Consider the following 20,521-nt stretch of genomic DNA (forward strand, 5'->3'; position numbering starts at 1 on the left):
GTTTTCTGCCTAGAAAATGTGGTGTCCAATGTGAAACAGTGAAATAATTACAATAATTGAATATCATAATGAATTAAAAAAGAAAGAAAAATGCAGTAAAATTAAGAAAATATTGAAAAGGAAAAAAAAGTAGAAAACGAAAAGTATGAAATAACGTACCAATAAGTGAATTACTTTGACTTCATATGTAACTTAACCGCTTCAGTGTTTTCCATAGATTTTGGAATTTTGTGTTTCATAGATTTTTCAAGATTCCTCCGGTACTTATAGTTATATAGGACAGGGACCCTATAATAGAGCATCAACCAATGTTTTAGGGGCAAACATCCCTCATTTTGGGAACACTGTATGATATGTATATTTGATCATTAACACTGACACTTGCCTGACGTTGATTCAGGGAGGAGATGTCTATTGCTTCCCTGGAGGCAGAGCCCCTGAAGCCCAGCTTCCTACAGCCCCTGGCCGCAGCACGAGAGGTCATGGAGGGGAGCCGTGTCAGACTTGACTGTGTCATCACTGGCCACCCAGAACCAGAGGTAGGCTGTAACTTCTTTAAAAAGCTGGATACTTACAATTATTTTGATACATATATAGTATTATAGTTCGTAAATGATCTTTGAGACAATTGATCTATATGAAAAAAATCTGTAGAAAATAGCGTTGTGCAAGAAATTTTATTTTTCCATAAAATAAAGTTCTTGTGGACTTATCTACTTAGAATATAGAGCTTTTTATTACATTTTTGACAGTTAACCTTGATTCATTGTATTTATACCGGGAATTTTTTGTACAGTCAAACTTTCACTCTTTGGCAGAATAATCTGTGTTCACCCAGTGCTAATTGCCGTTCACATTTAACTATTATGCATGTTATGTTGTTTTCTAACGTTTGTTTAAATGATAAATTTGCCTTCATTACAGCGGGCGAAAAAGTAGAAAATTTAAACTGCAGCGAAAAATATCCCGGTATACAGTAAGAAAAATTCTCTGTTTCACATGTTAGTTATCTCCCCTTTGTGTTGCCTAGGTGATCTGGTTCCGTAAAGACAAACCAGTAAAGGAGTCTAAGGACATACAACTGTTGTTTGAGGGAGACCGATGCACATTAAGTATCCGTGAGGCCTACCTTGAGGATAGTGGCCTATATCGCTGTTTGGCTCGTAACCAGCATGGCGAGGCAGAGAGCGTCTGTAAACTCCATGTTGAACGTAAGTAAAAAAAACTCAGGAAAGTAAAAGACGTCCACGCCATATCTAACGATTTGAGCGCGAGACTCACGAAAATTAATTCAGAAAAATTCCTCTCGGCGTGAGACACATCTTTTACGAATTTAAATCGGTCTCACAAAAAGAAACAATGTTTGATCAATCTTGGTGAATACCAAATATGGTAAAAGGCAATAAATTAATATTGATTTAAGTTCAGATATCTTCCGAATTTAAACTGAATATCAGAATGATTTGACATGTACGTTTGTTGTACTGAGATTAATGTCGTCTGTTTCAGCGTTGAGCGAGTTGAGCGACGCCTCATGTGGCGAAGTAGCCGCACCCAAGTTCACACAACTGTTACGTGACCTGTCCATCCCGATTGGTCACCGTGTGTGTCTGCAGTGCCGCGTGACAGGTCACCCTGTCCCCGATATACAGTGGTACAAGGACAACAAACTCATCGAAAACAGTCCTGATTATCAGGTGACTACTATTGACCAATCAGAAAACAGGACAACCTTAATGGTCCCTTACCATTATTTTTAAAGGACCAGTTATGTTTATTTTCTGAAAGGAACTCTCCAGATGTTCCTTGTGTGATTGTGTTGGGGCTACCTATAGATAGATATTTCATTTAAAGGAAACTCTTAGAGAAAGTGTTGTCTGCATCAAATTCAATGTTCTATGTATTAAAAATTAAAAGAAGTCAGAGAAATAAATTTGGGAAGTCACAAGTGTACACTAGGATATCTATATTTCTTTTACTAAAATAAATAAATAGATATATCCCTTTAAATTATCAGGCCTACTGATATGGTGATAGTTATAACTATTGAAAATGTTACCAAAAATTTTGACTCTGGAAATTTATTAAGATCAAAAGAAGAAAATTGGACCCCCATAAAATTTAACTTCATTCCAGTAGAATAATAATTTCACTTGACAATGTCTCCAGGTGACTGCCTTTGCTGATGTTCACAATCTGACGATTCCCGAGACATTCGAGGAAGATACTGGAAACTACATGGTTCGTGCCACAAACCTGGCCGGCGAGGCCAAGTGTTACTCCAAGCTGTCGGTGAAGGCAGCACCAACAGAGCAAATCCAGGAGGCTGAGGTGATGCGTATCCGACGCGTGGTGGAAACAAAGGAGTCCAACATGATCGTCAAACGCGATGACGGTCTGGATCAATCGCCGCCAGAATTCCAGAAACTTTTCCAAGACATGACTGTCAATGCTGGGGACAACGTCACATTTGAATGCTCAATTACTGGCAGTCCCAAACCCAAGGTAAGGAGGCGGCTCAATGGTTAACAAAGGGGGTGTGGTCAAGGGGGTGTGGCATAGCAAAATGGGTGTGGTCCAGAGTTGGGGTAAAATAAAAAGGGGTGTGGTCAAGGGGGGGGTAGCATAGCAAAATGGGTGTGGTCCAGAGTTGGGGTAAAATAAAAAGGGGTGTGGTCAAGGGGGTGTAGCATAACAAAATGGGTGTGGTCAGTGTAACCTAGATAGGGGCCTTGGTTAAATCAGTGGTGAAAAATCAAAATGGGGATCGATTGATATTAAGGGCTGGCTATACCTTCATAGATGTGATAGTATCAAAACAGGGTTTATTTTTGTGTTACTGACAAAGCTGTTTGTGTCTGTCTAGGTCACATGGTACTTTAACAGTGAGCCTGTCGTCTCCCGCGACTACCAGATCTCTATGGAGGTCAACACTTACAGGCTATACATCCCAGAAGTGTTTGATGAGGATGCAGGTCGCTTCTCCATCACCGCGGAGAACCCATCAGGCAAGGCAACTTGCTCAGCTTGTCTTAACGTAGACGAAGAACCAACGATCCCAAAGACGAGAATATTTGGAAACACGGAAATGCTGTAAGTATGATAAAGAAAATCCAAAACACTTTAAAGCGTAAAGATTTGTTTATATGGAAAAATTGTTGCAAAAATTTTACTTAAAAGAAATTCCACAGATATGTTTATATGCAAATAAATTCTAGGAAACTGTAAAACAGAAAAGGTTTGTGTGTATTATATTTTTGCATCCATTTTTGAATTTTCATCCTTGTGTTATTAATGAAAAGGCCAGAGGGCAAAAGTATTATGATTTACCGTTGACAAAATCACAACGTACGCTCTCTGTTTGTTACGACTCAAATATTTTGCTATTTTATTACAACTGTTAAATAAAACTTATGACACATTGTATCTATTTTTAGATCCAAGCGTTTGTCTCGAACGGAGACAACAACGACTGAAACACACGTCAAGCACATATACCAGTCAACACGACAACCAGACACCTACATCCCGTCGTACGAGTCGCACTCGACCACCATTTTGACCGATGTGTCTGATGCCGAGCCCGTTCCAATGATTGGGACCACAGAGCACTATGCTACCACCATCAAGACTGATGTGCCGCCCACCTTCAAGCCGGTGGATCTGACCATTGCCGTGCCGATCCCTCCCAAGTTCCTCCAGCCGCTGAAAAACATCACAGCCGCGGAGGGCAGTAAGGTCGTGTTTGAGGGAGTCGTGTCAGGTATGTAGCTCAAAACCTGCTTTTATCATGTGTAACTGTGATAAGCTGAGGTCGCCAAAAATATTCTTCGCTTCTCACCAATATCTTTTTTTTTCAAGTATGACTGCATAATGTGAAAAGGGTTTATTGCCAGACAAACCATTTTCAGTTAAAATTGTTAAGAAACATTTTAAGTTAATTTAGAGTCTGGGCTTGTGACCTGTACAATGTTATTAGTTGATCTAATACAAAAATCTTGTAAGTAAAGAACTGGTTTTAATACAGTTTGCATTCGCATAAAAGACTTGCAAAATATCCATTATAAATCTTTCACTTAAATCATACAGTCAGAAAGATGATTTGTGATCTGGTTGGAGATTGTTAGATTACATTGATCCAGTCATGTAGTTTTGGGCTATTGGCTATTAAAAAAACAGCATTTTTTTTGGTGATGCTGCCAACTCAGTAAACCAATGACTTGATCTCATCAGCTCTATTGATTGTAGTGTCATGTTTCACTGCATTCTGAGGTGTAATCAGACAGACGATGTAGTCTTTTCCTGGATAAAAGGACGTTTTCATCAATAGTGATATCTAATACATGTCAATAATTAATTTACAGGCAAACCCGAGCCAACCATCAAGTGGTTCCGTGAAGGCAAGCAGCTCACGGACAAAGCTGACTTTGAGATTGGCTACAGAGACGGACGTGTCTCATTGACCATTCCAGAAGTTTTTGAGGAGGACGCCGGGCGTTTTGAGTGCCAGGCCGATAACGAGGGAGGCAACGCAACTAGCTCATCACAGCTTGTGGTTAGAGGTACGTTTCTTAAATTGTTGTCACGTTTTTAATCGTAAGTTGGAGATAAAATTTCAAATTCGTTTTTGCCGAATCTGAAAATAGAATAATGATTGACATCATTTGGATAAGAAAATGAAAGTGTCTGAATGAAAACCTCGTAAGAAAGTCTGATCGGAAGGTTGTAAAGTTGATGAATTTCCAGGCTCTGGAAATCATTGGTTTGTTGCAGTGTGGAAAAAGTGTAAACATCATGAAGAAACAAAGTTTGAGCAATGAATCCTAATCATGTTTGATTTTGCAAATATGGTGTAATTGTTTCAGCTACCATGATTCCTCCAAATTTCACGGAGAAACTGAAGATCGTGGAAACACGTGAAGGCCAGGCTGTGCGCTTCACTGTGCGTGTGTCCGGCCAGCCGCCCCCTACAGTGACCTGGTACCGTGATGGCGCCCAGGTGGTGAGCTCCCGAGACTTTGAGATAATCACGGAGGGAGACCTCCACACTCTGTACATTCCAGAGGTGTTCCAAGAGGATGGCGGAAACTTTACCGTCACAGCCGAAAATCCTGCCGGACACGCTCAGTGTACAACCGAACTCAGGATTATGGGTGAGTTAAATTCTAAGATGGGAGAACCACTATCTGTTGCAGTAGCTTCTGTTATGTTCATAATGAAATGAAAAAGAAAAGTGATCCAAGTTTTGAAATCGATAAAAATATTCTGGTCAGTGGTATATCTTTTTCGGCTTTTGTGTTAGAGAACCCTGCTGTAATGGTAGGTTATAGTTTTTAATATCACAATATAGTAAAAATTACTATTGACATAACGCAAAACAGTAAAACATGAGTACTGGTTTCTGATTTTTATTTGTTAAAAAAAAAATGTGTGACTATTGTCTTTAATAAGGTTTTATTTAAGATTTTTGAGTCCTGTCTGTTGTTGTTTCAGCCCCTATGGAGCAGGTCCCAGCCCCTGTATACAAGCCTGTGACAGAGGTAAGGGAAACCTTCGACCAGAGGAGGGCCCCACTAAGAGAAGCTCCAAAGCCTATCGAGCCCACAGAGGAACCAAGCGCAAAGGTTCCCAAGCTGCAGCGCCCATCACAATTTGTTAAACGGCCAGAACCAAAACCACAAATGTTTAGTGAACAGATTGAGTTGCAGGTCGACAGTAAGCCAAAATTTGCCGCCTTTGAGAAGCGAGTTGAGCTGTTCAAGGAACATGCACCAGAGGAGGAAGTACCTCCCCCGCTGCCGACATCTAAACCCCCTGTGTTTGTCACCACCAAAGAGAAGCCCGTCTTTACACAGGTATAACTCCAATCTGTCAGAAACAAGTCATGAATATATGATTATAATTACTGTTTAGCACTTATATTTACTGTTTAGCACTTATATTTACCTTTGATCACTTATATTTACTGTTTAGTACTTATATTTACTGTTTAGCACTTAAATTTACTTTTTAGCACTTATATTTACCGTTGAACACTTATATTTACTGTTTAGCACTTATATTTACTGTATAGTACTTATATCTACTGTATAGAACTTATATCCACTGTATATAACTTATATCTACTGTATATAACTCATATCTACTGTATAGAACATATATCTACTGTATAGAACTTATATCTACTGTATAGTACTTATATCTACTGTATAGTACTTACATCTACTGTATAGAACGTATATCTACTGTATAGTACTTATATCTACTGTATAGTACTTATATCTACTGTATAGTACTTATATATCTACTGTATAGTACTTATATATACTGTATAGTACTTATATCTACTGTATAGAACTCATATCTACTGTATAGTACTTATATTCACTGTTTAGCAGTTATATTTACTGTATAGTACTTATATCTACTGTATAGTACTTATATCTACTGTATAGTACTTATATATACTGTACAGTAATTTTATCTACTGTTTAACTCCTATATTTTGAGAGATTATGATTTGACATATTATGATTTAAAACAAATATGAGAAATACATAAACTTGGTGTAATCATTTGCATTCTTGAACAATATTAAATCACTGATATGTATTTTTCAGTAACAAAACTTTGACATTTGACCACCGGCACAATTATACAAAATATGAAACCAACTTAACTTTATTGTGTTACAGACACTGAAGAATGTGTCCGTGTGTGAAGGAGAACGGGTCGTGTTTGAGTGCCGTATATCGGCTCACCCTGAACCGATCATCAAATGGTTCAGAGAAACCGTTGTCATCACAAGCTCCCCAGACTATGAGATCACGTGGGAGAACAACACTGCCAGACTTACGATTGCCGAGATATTCCCCGAGGACACAGGAGTCTTCAAGTGTGTGGCTACTAACGCTGAGGGAAGTTCCACATCTGAGGCTAGACTCGTCGTCAAACGTAATCCACTTTTTATTTTGTAAAAAAAGTGATCATTGATGCTGTGAAAGTAGGAAATGATTGCATGTAAAAGAGAAAATCCATTTTACAACTGAAAATCATGTTGTTTTTGATAAATATCAAATATTTTCTCCTAATGTTTTAAAGATATACTTAGATAATATGAAAATTTAACTGTCATCTAACATTCATTGTGAAAGTCAAATAGAAAATATTGGTACGCCCAACTTTTATACAAATCCTATATTTCCTTGTTGCCTGCTAGTTCTTATTGGAAGTTTGTACTAGTGAAACACTGTAAAAACAAAAAACGGAAAAATATTTCACTTGAAAACCTCTTGTTATTCAATTCATACAAATTATAATAACCAGAATCTGGATTGATTTTAATACTGAATGAAACCATGTTGTACATGTTGTATATACAATTTCAAACACATGTCTATTTCCATTAACTGAACAGCGGCAACTCCTGAGCCAGACGTTCCAATTACCGAGGAACCCGTCCAGCAAGTCAAGGCGCCCAGGCGCGATGAGAAGGTACCAGCAATGACCCCCATCCGTCCACAATTCACCGACAAACCTGGGAACTCTCGCCTTGTCGAGGCCACCAACACCATCTTTGAATGTCATGTGACAGGAGTCCCCTTCCCAGAAATCTCCTGGATGAAGAGAGGATTTCCAATGAGGACAGATAATAGGTGAGAAAGAAATTGTCCTCATTTATCATGTATGGTATGTTTCTCTTAATATCATGTTATATTTGTTAGAGGAAAATGTGATATAAAGAGGAATATGATATAAAAGAAATTTGATATAAATAGGAATGTGTTATAAAGATGACTTTGATACAAAGAGGATATGATATAATATGAATGTGATGTAATGCAGATTGTGACATTAAAGGAAATGTGATATAAAGCAGTATGTTATATTAAGTTAAGAAATGATATAAAGCAGGATGTGACATTAAAAGCACAACTATGGAAATAAAATATGTTGGGTACAAACTGAAATTGGTCTGTTTTACACATGGACATAGTTTGAAGCCTGAACAGGGTACTTTTTACAAATGTATTTGACAATAAGCAGTACATGCTGATATTAAGAGAAACTCTTGTAAATCACATGATATGAGCAAACTAAAATGATATACAAAATCTATACATTTTTTTTAATGATATTATCATATTAATCAAAATATGACATGGATCTTCAGGACATTGAGTTGAAAGTTGTCATTTATCATACTTAAACATTAGTCTACTGATCATAAAGCTGTTACAACAGCCATGATAGACGTGTTATTAAAGGGAAATCAAATACATTTCTTCTATACAAGGTGTGGAATAGTTTTACCAGTGGATCATTGAGAATTGACTTAAAGCTAAATGTACTGTGAGATTTTAGAAATTTATTTTATTTTTTTAAATTTCCTCAATTTATTTTTCAGACACAGAATGACCGTTGACACTCTGAGTGGCCGTTGTTCACTGACCATCTCTCACTGTCGTCCTGATGATGCTGGAGAGTACACATGTACAGCGGTCAATTTGGCTGGAGAAGACACCGTCACAGCCAAACTACTGCCCGCAGAAGGTCAGTTTAAGTCCTAGATAAGTAGGGGGACGGAGGTATTGTGTTGTTACTTTTCGTCTCTAAGAAGCCTGAACTTACGTGAATCATATAATCGGATAACCCTTTCAACCCTATGTAACTTTAGTAGAATCTATCATGCATTGATCTAGATGAGTCCATTATTGACTGCAGTGGTGAAAGAGTTAAACTGTAAACGTATTAAACGTATCTTGCCAATTTGTTCTTGAATATTTCTAAAACAAATATCTTGAATAAGTAACAAATTATAAACAACTTTTGAGTGTGTTCCTGAATATAAGCATTGATCTAGCAAGCAAATTTCATGGAATGTCTCGTTCAGCATCAGGTATTTTGAATTATATTATCGTGTTTTCTAGTGAGGGCCCCATCACCACCACCTCCGCCTATGGTGTCCATTCCCGTCGCTCCACTGAAGAGCTGGCAGCCAGTATCGGCTGAGCCAAGGGAGACACAAGTTCCTGTCCAGGAACCGGTAACCAGGAAACCTTGGGAACCAGTTCAGGCCCAGAAACAGCAGCCGGTTTCTGCACCACAGAAGACCTGGGAGCCACCGATGACGGAGCTTAGAGCTCGTATGGAGGCCCCACAGCGCCATCCCCAGGAGTTTGTGGTTACACGTGCCGAGAAGATCCTGGAGAGCAATCTCCAATATAGGAGATCAAAGGAACCAGAGGAGAAGAAACCAGCACCTGTACAGGTAAGTACACATGACATAGAAATCTGCCTCTCCAGCATGTTTAGAAAAATCTACCTGCCTTCCCGTTTAATTAGATGATTTTATGAATAAAAGTTGTTTGGAATCTGCTATCTGCTATAAATTATAATTTTTAGAAAATGTTTTTTTATGAAATTCTCTTGATCTACAAACCCAATGATTACATTACTTTTTTTTTTTTTGACAGTAATTAAAAAAATAAAACCATAGTAACACAGTATAATTTCACAAATTTGTAATATCCTGTTTGGATTTGGTACAGGATTTCCAGTCCGTAGGATTTGAGCAGAGATTAATGAGCGAGGACTACATGCGTGACGGACACATTAAGATTTCCAGTGAGACAGAAACTTCAGAATACGAGTCCGAACTACAGGATGACCGCGGACCACCAGCGCCTCCCGCTAGCCCAGCCATCATCCAGAAGCTTAAGGACTTCCGTCTCATTGAGGGCTCAGATGCAACCTTTGTATGCAGAGTCACAGGTCGTCCCAGGCCAAAGGTCAGTTTCAAATTTAAAAAGCAATATTAATCCAAAAGAAGAGAAATGAATTTGTTATAAAGAGATATGATAAATTTATAGATATTGCCAGTTTAGGATTGTATAGATGCTGGGTCAAAATTTGATCATGAGATAGTTGAAATCTTAAGTAAAATTCTTAATTCGAAAACTGCTGATGATTGATTATTCAAGTCTCGATTCTTTACAAACACACTGATGCTTCAGATTGCCTGGTACAAAAATGGACACAGGATCAAACGGTCCAACAGATACGAGATGAAATACACGAAGGACGGATACTGCACACTCCGTATCCGCATCGCTCTGCCAGAGGATGCTGGTCACTTCACCATCCTGGCGGTCAACGCTGCGGGCAAGGCCACCTGTTCCAGCATGTTGTACGTGGACAGTGTTGGTCAGATTGACTCGACCTCCTTTGTGGCTCCCACCACACTGGAGAAGATTGCCAGCAAGTAAGTGTCTCGTCCCACCCATATAATGTGTGATAGGATTCCTGTACTGTAGGAGGTGTGACATCCTCGATAACGTCATGGGTCAAGTTTTGGACAGTGTCATTGTAAAGTTAAAGATGTGGTATTGTGATGACTTCAATGTTTAGTGATGAAGTAGAAATATAAAAATTTAACCTGCATATTGCAACTCTGTGCTATCTACTTTTGAGCTTCAGTTACAGAACCTACGTTTTTCACTAAAAAAAGTCTGTATATTATTTGAACAATTTTCTGGTTAAGTTTGACATTAAGAAAGTGACATTGCATAGTAAACATGTGAACTTAAGATAAAGATACTACACTGTTAACCTTTGACCCTTTATAAAGATGAACTGCATTGTTGACCTATGACCTTCAGAGAGACTGGACTGTTAAGATTGGAACTTTTGATAAGGACACTACACTTTTAACCTCAGACCTTTAGATATATACATTGTTGACCTTTGACCTTCTAGGGACAAGGCCAAGAGCCAGAGGCCCGAGGACCAGAGTGGAATCCTTGAGGCACTACTGCGACCAACCTTCAAAAAGGTCCCAGAGAGTCTGCAGGCCAGGGAAGGTCAAACGGTCAGACTGGACACCGTTGTGTCTGGCCGTCCAGCCCCCGAACTCACCTGGTACAGAGATGGACAGCCTGTCCGTAATGACAATAATCACAAGGTAGGGCTCATTGTGGTATCGATAACGTTCGTAAGATTTTATTATTGTTGAAAGTCTCATGTGTGAACGTTTGTATTATGTATTATTTTACTGTGACTTGAACAATAATGATCCTGATCTATTTTTCAGACCGTGGTCAATGAGGATGGAGTTAACTCCCTTATCATTCTGTCTGCGACACGTTACGATGCAGGAACCTACATGTGTGTAGCCAAATCTAAGGCTGGTGAAAACTCGTTCAACGTCATCGTCGCCATCCTAGGTAAGTCATCGTATTGATTGGAATTGAGAGTTACATACTTAATATTAATGGAAATATAATTTTCATTTTATATATTTCAATATTGATATCAAATTTTATCAAGTTTGTATAACTAACAGATCTTTCCAAATGTTTATGCACGTGTCTGAATTAGGTAACTGAAAAAATAATTTCGAAAGAAATCTGTTTTATTCTTCAAAATTAACAGACATACTTATATAATACAATATGCTGTAATACAATACATTGTTTTGATAAAATGTTTTGATAGAATACAAAGTAACAAAATGTTTTGATAGAAAAATATGTAATACAATGTTTTGATAGAATATAATGTAATACAATGTTTTGATAGAATACAATGTAATACAATGTTTTGATAGAATACAACATAATACAATACAATGCAGTGTGTTGACAAAATACAATGTAATACAATGTTTTCATTAAATACAACATAATACAATACAATGCAGTGTGTTGACAGAATACAATGTAATACAATGTATTTATTACGTTTTACAGAGAAGGAGATGTTACAGCCACCAAAGTTCCAAAACAGAATCCCGAACGTGACGGCCAAGGCCGGGGAGCCGATTACCTTGACCTGCGACGTCAGTGGCACGCCCACACCAATGATCAGCTGGCAGAAGGACGGCAAGATGCTTGTACCTAGCAACCCATACAGGTGTGTAGCGACAGACTAATTTAATGTACCACAGTTTTCATGCAGAGTAAAGTAATTTCAACCCAAGATGAAAATATGTATTTCAGGTCAAGGTTCACCAAACTAGTTGTGTTAGAATATCTAAGTGTAAAATCTTTCAATTCTTCCAAAATTGACTGCAATCTGTTACTCTATTTCCAAAATTGGTTAAATTAATTTTGTTTGTACAATTTGGGCTTTATATGATGAGATATTTACCAATTCTTTTGACCTTGCAGGATTGACATCGAGGGTAACCGCTCCACACTGTACATAGAACGCTGCGAGCCCACAGACTCGGCTTGGTTCCAGTGCTCTGCCATCAACGTGGCAGGAAGTGCCAGTACCAGGGCCAAGGTCCAAGTAGCAGGTACATGTCATTTAAAAGTCTGTACACAGATATCTCACAGTGTCCACATACTTGCAAAATCTCCATTGTACAGATTTTTACTCATTTTTGACTATCTTAAATTGGCAGCATGGTATTTTACGCTGTTATTATGTCAAATTGGAATCATTTTTTTTTTTTTTTTAGAAAATATTAGATTTTGACATAAGGTTTCTCCTCAAGGAAAATTTTGAAAAGTTGTTAAGTATGGATTCTGATTTAACGATAGTCCCTCTGATAATATGTGTCAAATTTTACGTTTTCTATTCGGATGTTCCAACATCATTCATAAAAGTTCTTCCTTTACTTACATGATTTTGAGCGAAATTTTCATTCACCTCTTGTCAAAGGTTATTTTTAATCAATTTCTTTTCATTGTTATGTAAAATACTTAAAAATCTTCCTGCTGATTTGTTTGAGGAGAAGTGGTTTTGATTTTTCGTTAAAATCTTCTATATAAACATTGATAAACAATAGAGAATAAACAGGGGACATAACTCTGAGATAACTCTGGTTTTGTCTACAGTTGAGATTCCCAAGCCTGAACCTGTGAAGAAATTTACTGTACCCAAGGTCTCATCATCACCACCTCATGTGGCTCCCAAACCGTCACAGGTGGTGCCTAAAGTTGCCCCACAGGTACAGACCAAACCAGTGAGGATGCCTGGATCACAGTCACCACCGTAAGTACTGCTTTAAGGTCGGGAGGACAGCGAGGGGCAGTGAGAGATACACAGGGGCAGGGAGGGGTATGGAAGGGCAGGGAGGGACAGAGGGGGACATGGAGGTGAAGGGAGGGAAATGGAAGGGCATTAAGAGACAGATGATGAGGTGTAGGGAGGGAAAGGGAAGGGCAGGAAGAGACAGGAGAGAGGTAAGGAGGTGCAGGGAGAGATATGGAAGGCAAGGAGGAAAATGGAGGAATAGAAAAAGGAAAAGAAATAAAAATTTGGGGAGGGACAGAGAGGGATATGGAGGGGTAGGCGATAAGACCAGGAAAGGAACGGAGAGATAGGTCAGAGAAAAGTCATTAAATGTCAACATCACCATTGAAGTGAATCAGGGTTAACAGGTTATAACCAGCCTCAAGGGTTATATACATGTGTAATGTATAGACATATTGTATATATGCTTTGTGTATCATACTTCTTCATGCTTTACTGTAATCTCACGTTGCTGACATATATCCTCTCCATCCTACTTCAGCTTCTGCTACACTGTACTTACCATTGCTTTAAGCTCAGATTTGCATTTATCTGATCATTGTATATCAACAATATGCTTTTCAATTATGATGTTGGGAAAAACCTTGTACATACAGCTAACGTCTTTGCATCCATTACGATCAATCGGATGGCTTCATACAAATATTACAACAGCCAATCAGGTGACTTGATACAAATATTACAACAGCCAATCAGGTGACTTGATACAAATATTACAACAGCCAATCAGGTGACTTGATAAAAATATCACAACAGCCAATCAGAGCACTTGAAACAGATTCTATAACAGTTGTGTTAATTTCCCCCTACAGTCACTATGATATCCAATCAGAGGGCTTGGTACAACAGATCTCGTACAGCACGGAAGCAGGAAGTGCTCTTATGCGTCTAATCAAAGAGGAGGACGCATCAAGGTTCATACCTTTGTCTGCATGGCATGATAACTTCTAGATGTGTTTTTGTGTGAACATTTTGGTCCAAAACTTGTGTACAATCTCGGTTTTCTTTTTGAAAACGACCATTTTCTGTCCTCTGTCAAAGATTTTTACCAGCTTTTTACCCAATGATTTAATATTGAAAGATTTAAAGATGGAACAACCAGTCCTTGTAATCTTGTATCTGAAAATCTATTCCTGCATGAACTTGCTCTAAGTTGATCTTGAAAATACAATTACAATCTTCCTTTCTCCTCTACCTTAAGTGTGGAGTGATATCCTTTTTTTAAGCCTTGCTAGCCCCGATTGTAATTTTGTCCTCCATGTTACTGTGAATCCTTTCCAACCCACATTGCACCTGCTTTGTTTCTAGTTGGTACGATATACATAAGGAGGGCCCCGTACAACAGATATCGTATGCCTCTGAATTGGAAAGTGGGACGTTACGCCTCAAGGGTACACCCACCCCACCTAAAGAGGATAGGTTGGTCGTTTTACTGTATGGTTATAAAGCCTTGTTGTATGGTCCCTGTTATGTATGGCTACAGCGTATGAATAACGTAGCGACTTTTCAGGCCATGCAAATCAATGTTGTCTGTTCTAACACTACGGATATGAATTTGCCAAAACTGTACTCAACTTTAAATTAGTATGTTTTTTTACTTAAAAGTAATGTAACATTTCCACATACAGTGAAAACTCATAAATTCGAACTAAAATAAATTGAATTTTCACATAATTACTATTGAACTAGCTTAATGAGCTAGCTTTACGATTCTGGTACCTATTTTATCAAGATTTTTTAAAGGAAGCTGAAATATTCAGATTTAAGAGGTTTCACTGTACACTAGCTAAGAAGCTAGCGTGTCAAATAAAATGTGATATTGTTAGATTTTGTTCGTCTGTGGCCTAGATATTAACTTGATGGCTGTTTTGTGCAGACTAACATAGATCATACTCTTACTCTCTAATACGACGGCAAAGACATCTGAATCGGTTGCTATGACAACTATACGTTGTTTATAGATGGGCCGATTCTCACAGAGATTCTCGTGTAGTTTTATGTCCTAACAACGTTGTACTATTATTGGCATGAAAGCATCCTTCCTGACTGATTGATTGTAGACAAACCTTCAAGATTTTGCAACAATGGCAACAATTAGAACTACATGTATTATTGGTAAATTCTGCAATGGTTTTGTTTTCCTGATTTTCCTGGTAGTTTTGATCTGATAATTTCAACACTTCCACTAAATTTCTATAAACTTTGATTATGTTTGATCTAATATAAACAGGTGCTTCAATTTAGGAAGAACAGATGTAAAACTAACCTGCCATTTATGCTAATTACCTGTTATGTAGATATCTAACTAAGAATGGACCGAAGCATGTTTCAAGTAATTTAAAATTGTAATATCAAGGATTCGCTGTATTTAAAAAACTTGATTAAATATGAATGAAAATTTAAAAAAATTGCATGACATTTACCAAAGACTGAAACCGTTATTGCGTTCAATTATAACATGACATCCCAGCACAAATACGTCAAAATGGTATATCCCACAATGCACTGCAGCAGCATGAACGATATGCGTAAAATGCAAGCAGAATGCAACGCTGTATACTATACAGCCTGCCTAAGTAACTAGCTGTCCCGGAATGACCCATATTAGCATCTTAAAACTTAGAAACCCCTAGGTATCTAGACGATATGCTTTTAGAATAGAGATGACCTTGTTATTTCAAGGTCAGTAAGACTTCATTGTGTCAAGGTCATTGAGACTTTGTATTGATTTCAATAAAAAATGATCAATATTTTGTTTTCTTGTATAGCGTCTAGTAATTTCGTCATGAAATAGTCAACAAATTTTAATATCACACTTTGTGAATTGATATATTTCAGGAACAGTAACTGTGTCATACAAAATATAAGCTAAACTTATCAAACTGTTGTTTAAGATTCACAATAAATTAAAAGATTTTCAAATAGCACTTTGAAGATTTGTATGATAAATGGCTTACTCTCTGTGGCTGTGACTTTGTGTAGCCCCCCAGCGAAGCCTCACACTCAAAAACCAAGCGAGCAGACGTATAATCGCCCGTTTCCACGGGTACCGCCCCCTACTCCTGCCTCCACATCTGTGGAATCCTCTCCCGTCGTCAAACGTCGCAAGTTAGTACCGAAACTTTGTGTCCGCAACAGAAATATCAATTGGAAATGTTCAGTTAACAATAAAATTGTATTTGTTTTTGTGGAAAAGAAATCAATGTTTTATCTTTCCTTATACATTGTTTTATGCATGTGGGTGACATTTTGATTTGGTTTGGTTTACCTCTCCTTCTTCACTTATGGGTGTGAATTTGATTTTTGAGTTTTTGATCCAAAATATTTTCTTTTCATTACAGATTGTCTTCAATATCTGGATCTATTTTAAAATGATTCTTTTTAAATTTGAAATAAAATAAACTATTTTGAAAAAACATGTTCAGATTGAAAAATATTTTGTTTCAGTTTCCTTTTTACATGAAATGTAAGAATAATATTATGTTGTTGCAAACATATACTGACCTCTGACCTTGTTCTGTATTTGACTTTGACTTACCTTGTTCCTGCTCAGGATCACAACCAAGGCTCACATCACACCTGCTCTGCCACCAATGGTTCCTGTTGCGGTGCCAGTAGCAGCGCCCCCTACAGCAGAAGAACCAATGGAAGAGGAGGAAACCATTTTGCCTCAAAACGTGGCTGATGCCAAAAGAAGATTTGAGACCCCTGAGAAATCATTGCCACCTGTCGGCAAGCCACCTAAGGCTCCGATGAAACATGTGGCATCACCCAAACCTGTAGCACCACATAAACCTTCACCCAAGCCTGTGGCACAGGAGCCAATGTTCCGCCCAGAGTCGGTGAAGCGTGACGAAGTACCACCAGTACGTGTCCAGCCCCCGACTCAGTCACCAGTGAGACATGTCGAGGCCCCGTGGCCAAAGGAGCTGTCACCAATGCCTGCCCGGAAGGACGTCCTGCCAATTCCACCTGGCGTACCTGGAGCGTAAATACACTTTCTAACTCGGCATGAAACTCCTCAATTTAAAATTCCGTCACTGATCGGTTTCATATTCAATATGATCATTAAATTTTAAAATTGTTGGCCTAATGCGAAGCTGCCCTTCAAAACCTAACCAACGATTATGTATTTTATGGATCATAGTTTCCAGTTTTTCTTTTATTCTGAATTTGTATGATGAAAATTTCAAGGATTCTCCTTTTTATGATACAGTTGTGCATGCAGATATGATTTCCAAAGAAAATCATGATTTGATACTTTTTGAAATCTAAGTAAGACATTGATTGGATATTCAACAGCTATGACATCCAATCTGAGGGCCCGGTACAGATGATCACCTATGTGTCAGACACCGAGGCCGGTTACCTCCGTCTCGTCTCAGAGGACGAACTCGACTCATCAAGGTCAAGGTGCGGCCATCTTTGATTCTCAGAATGCGCATGAAAAAGTGTTTTGTGTGTATTCAGTACGATTTTGCAGAACAGGGAAATGCATGTTGTTGACAATTGTTGACAAGATTCAGGAACCACACCATTTGAAGACATCTTCATCAAAGTTTTCTAATAACAAGGTTGCGAAGAAAATGAACGACAGGAAAATAAATTCTATCTTTTATAACAGTTGATGCATACAACCTTTCCAAATGTACCGATATTCAAATCGGCAGAAAATATCAACAGTCAGCATGATGAATTAGGAGGATTTATAAATACAAAAAAGATCTGCATGAGTTTCATTTTGCCAGTCCATTGCTGATGATGTCATAAGATGGCAAACACCATCAGCATGGAAGGTGTGCATATAACATTTTGCAGTTATACCAGGCAGGAGTCGAAAAAGATATACCTAATACTTACAGGTGCTACACGAATGTTGCACTTCCCGTGTGTTGAAGAGCATGATTATTTCATAAGTAATGATGAAAATCTAACAGACGATGACTCGAGCCTTTGATCAGTCCAAAGAAGCATTCCTGTCTGCCAAACTTGAAGAAGAAAAATGAAGGACAATTTACATGTGTGCTTACCACTACCTGTTTGCACAAAAGCATGGTTATCAAAAAGCATGATTGTCTGTAAAAAATATATTTTGAGAAGCAAACAGTTATGAGCATTGATTTTATCAGAGTACAAACCAAACATCCCAAAGAGGAAGAAAAAAAAGGAGAAAGATGAAATCTTTACAAGCATGTCAACAATTAGTTGATTGGTTACATGCACTTGAACAAAGTTAATTAACACGCATGTAATCAGTTGTGAGATGAAAATGAAAAAAATATTAAATGTTTGTCCTAGATCGGAAAAAGAAATTTGGCTTGCTCTTTTCTACCTCAGTTGTGTGTGTGAAGTTAGATCAGATGGAGCCGCCAATATATCATGTTGTGGTCCCTATTTCGGGGGAATTGCATGTTAAAAGCATGATGAATCAAGAATTGAAAGAATTTGGCAAAGAACATCAATCCAGATCAAGAGATTTACTTTGTAAATTTCAGCATGCTTTGATTAAATTTCTGGCAGAGCCATTGACTTATCATGGTCACATGGTTCAGATGATGTTTAACAGATTTAACTGGCTTCATTTGCCTCTTTACATATTTTTATTGATGGTTCAATCAATATTTTCATTGGTCAACTGACTTATCAACCAGGATTTAAATGTTGAATACTGTCACAGGAATCTGGCACAGAAATCTGGCACAGAAATCTCGCATCAATTCAAAGAAAGCAGTTGTCACTGGTTACCAGTCTTGAGAAAATAAAAGATGGAGAAAAAAAAGTTGCATGATTATTTCATTGGTCTATAGCCATATTGAATTTGTAACGGAAGTCTTGATTGGTGAATACACTCTGTAAACCACAATCTGATTGGACACTTGTAGGTCTGTGTCTATGGAAAGACCACGCCTCCCAATGCCAAAACCGAGGACACTGGCCGTGCTGTCTTCTACGGAAGAGGAATCTGACCGGTAGGGGGACATTATACTCTCTGCATGTCTTATTGACCGTCCAGTGCTTGACCGGTCACTAAACAATCATGCGATACATTACATTAGACACTATATATATTGAGTAAATATCAATTAACTGTTTAGTATATTAAATTAATTATTTTGTGTGATGTTTGAAGTATGATAGAATTCATATTTTTCTCTTATTATTTTAGTATTATCATATATATTTCTTATTTATTAATTAATTAATTAATAAATTAGTCATTTGTATGTGTGAATTTCAAAACAGTTTTTGTTTACCAGTATAGTCTTGTTTAAAATATTCTACCATGTCAACAATGTTACAAGCTTTTTCATTGGTCAACAGTGATGAATTGTTGTCCTGAATGCGCTGCACCATTGCTTGCAAAATGCAATTCTGCTCTCAAACGTTCAGCCCTATTTCTAAATTACACCATCTTACTTAAGTAAGGCGAATATGGATTTGGTTACATTCGATGTGGTAGAATAGAGATAATCATCAGATGCTTGTGTTTATGTGGTGGAATTTATAACTGGAGATTTGAAAATGTGGGAAAAATGATTAACCCAGGCCAAAGTGGCCTTTGTTTATATCCCTCCAACATTTTCTAACCCACGTTATATTTTCCTCCGTGATAGACACACAAATGTTGATTGTTTTGAAAGTATTATTCTCTCTGAATCTCTCTAACACATTACTACTGTATGATTTCTTTCTATTTTCTGTTAAGTGTAACATTATCTAGTCTGCCTGTAATCCAATATAAACAGAAGACATACTTTTCCTGTGTATGCATCTTTTTCGAATATGTTTACTGAAAATCATCTACATTTTGTGACATTATTTGTTTTATTTTCAAATTTATATAAACATTCCACCATTCCACAATGCACAAGGGTAGCAGATTAGCATTTTCATTTTAGCCTTGTGGTTTATAAGTTCCTTTCTCGTTAATGTATATGAAGGAATGTTAAAAAAAAAGAATGTTCATTAAAATGATTGTTTGCATGAAAAAAAATGTTAACAAAAATGAGGTGATTTGCAGTAACTCTTCATATTCTTATAACGTATCCTTTGGAATCTGAGTGAGTAACCATGTTTTCCACAACATGGCGAAGTGATATCATTACGAAAGAATATAACTTTGACACTTAGGTATGACGATAAGCCGAAACATGAGCCTCAGCTTCCCGCGTCGCTGCAGACCAAGTATAAACAGTTCAGGTGCTTATAACCTTTCATGTGGAGTTATCTCCCTTTCCTTGTCGTTTTGATACAATTACGTTCCCTAAGGTCACTGTATTATGAAAATTTTAATGTTAATTCTACTTTTGGATTGAGATATTTTCTCTCTGTTTGTATAGAGGCATGACCATCTGCCCCTAAATTCCCAACTCACCTTCATCTAATTGTAAATGTAATCAGTACATTCCTTATATGAAAATATTAAAAGGAATTATTTTTACAGTTTCACATTTAAATCATTCCACCCCTTTATATC

The 20,521-nt window shown here is 37.6% G+C and overlaps 1 protein-coding gene across 1 annotated transcript in view; it reads left to right on the forward strand.

The window, feature by feature from the left end:
* Nucleotides 1–20,521, forward strand: part of LOC110458512 (titin-like) — a 483,136-nt gene that overhangs the window by 89,348 nt on the left and 373,267 nt on the right. Inside the window, exons 43-69 of the mRNA XM_021510245.1 lie at nucleotides 401–539; nucleotides 1,031–1,211; nucleotides 1,510–1,697; nucleotides 2,170–2,505; nucleotides 2,867–3,093; nucleotides 3,438–3,763; nucleotides 4,365–4,562; nucleotides 4,866–5,153; nucleotides 5,494–5,855; nucleotides 6,696–6,954; nucleotides 7,418–7,655; nucleotides 8,408–8,553; nucleotides 8,931–9,271; nucleotides 9,552–9,791; nucleotides 10,017–10,264; nucleotides 10,759–10,963; nucleotides 11,093–11,225; nucleotides 11,751–11,913; nucleotides 12,171–12,301; nucleotides 12,846–13,002; nucleotides 13,857–13,958; nucleotides 14,353–14,463; nucleotides 16,027–16,152; nucleotides 16,598–17,032; nucleotides 17,347–17,457; nucleotides 18,927–19,013; nucleotides 20,176–20,244. Of these exons, the coding sequence (XP_021365920.1) occupies nucleotides 401–539; nucleotides 1,031–1,211; nucleotides 1,510–1,697; nucleotides 2,170–2,505; nucleotides 2,867–3,093; nucleotides 3,438–3,763; nucleotides 4,365–4,562; nucleotides 4,866–5,153; nucleotides 5,494–5,855; nucleotides 6,696–6,954; nucleotides 7,418–7,655; nucleotides 8,408–8,553; nucleotides 8,931–9,271; nucleotides 9,552–9,791; nucleotides 10,017–10,264; nucleotides 10,759–10,963; nucleotides 11,093–11,225; nucleotides 11,751–11,913; nucleotides 12,171–12,301; nucleotides 12,846–13,002; nucleotides 13,857–13,958; nucleotides 14,353–14,463; nucleotides 16,027–16,152; nucleotides 16,598–17,032; nucleotides 17,347–17,457; nucleotides 18,927–19,013; nucleotides 20,176–20,244 (5,547 nt within the window). The remainder of the gene's footprint in view (nucleotides 1–400; nucleotides 540–1,030; nucleotides 1,212–1,509; nucleotides 1,698–2,169; nucleotides 2,506–2,866; nucleotides 3,094–3,437; nucleotides 3,764–4,364; nucleotides 4,563–4,865; nucleotides 5,154–5,493; nucleotides 5,856–6,695; nucleotides 6,955–7,417; nucleotides 7,656–8,407; nucleotides 8,554–8,930; nucleotides 9,272–9,551; nucleotides 9,792–10,016; nucleotides 10,265–10,758; nucleotides 10,964–11,092; nucleotides 11,226–11,750; nucleotides 11,914–12,170; nucleotides 12,302–12,845; nucleotides 13,003–13,856; nucleotides 13,959–14,352; nucleotides 14,464–16,026; nucleotides 16,153–16,597; nucleotides 17,033–17,346; nucleotides 17,458–18,926; nucleotides 19,014–20,175; nucleotides 20,245–20,521) is intronic.

Source organism: Mizuhopecten yessoensis, unplaced genomic scaffold, assembly GCF_002113885.1.
Source record: "Mizuhopecten yessoensis strain PY_sf001 unplaced genomic scaffold, ASM211388v2 scaffold9639, whole genome shotgun sequence".
Classification (NCBI taxonomy): domain Eukaryota; kingdom Metazoa; phylum Mollusca; class Bivalvia; order Pectinida; family Pectinidae; genus Mizuhopecten; species Mizuhopecten yessoensis.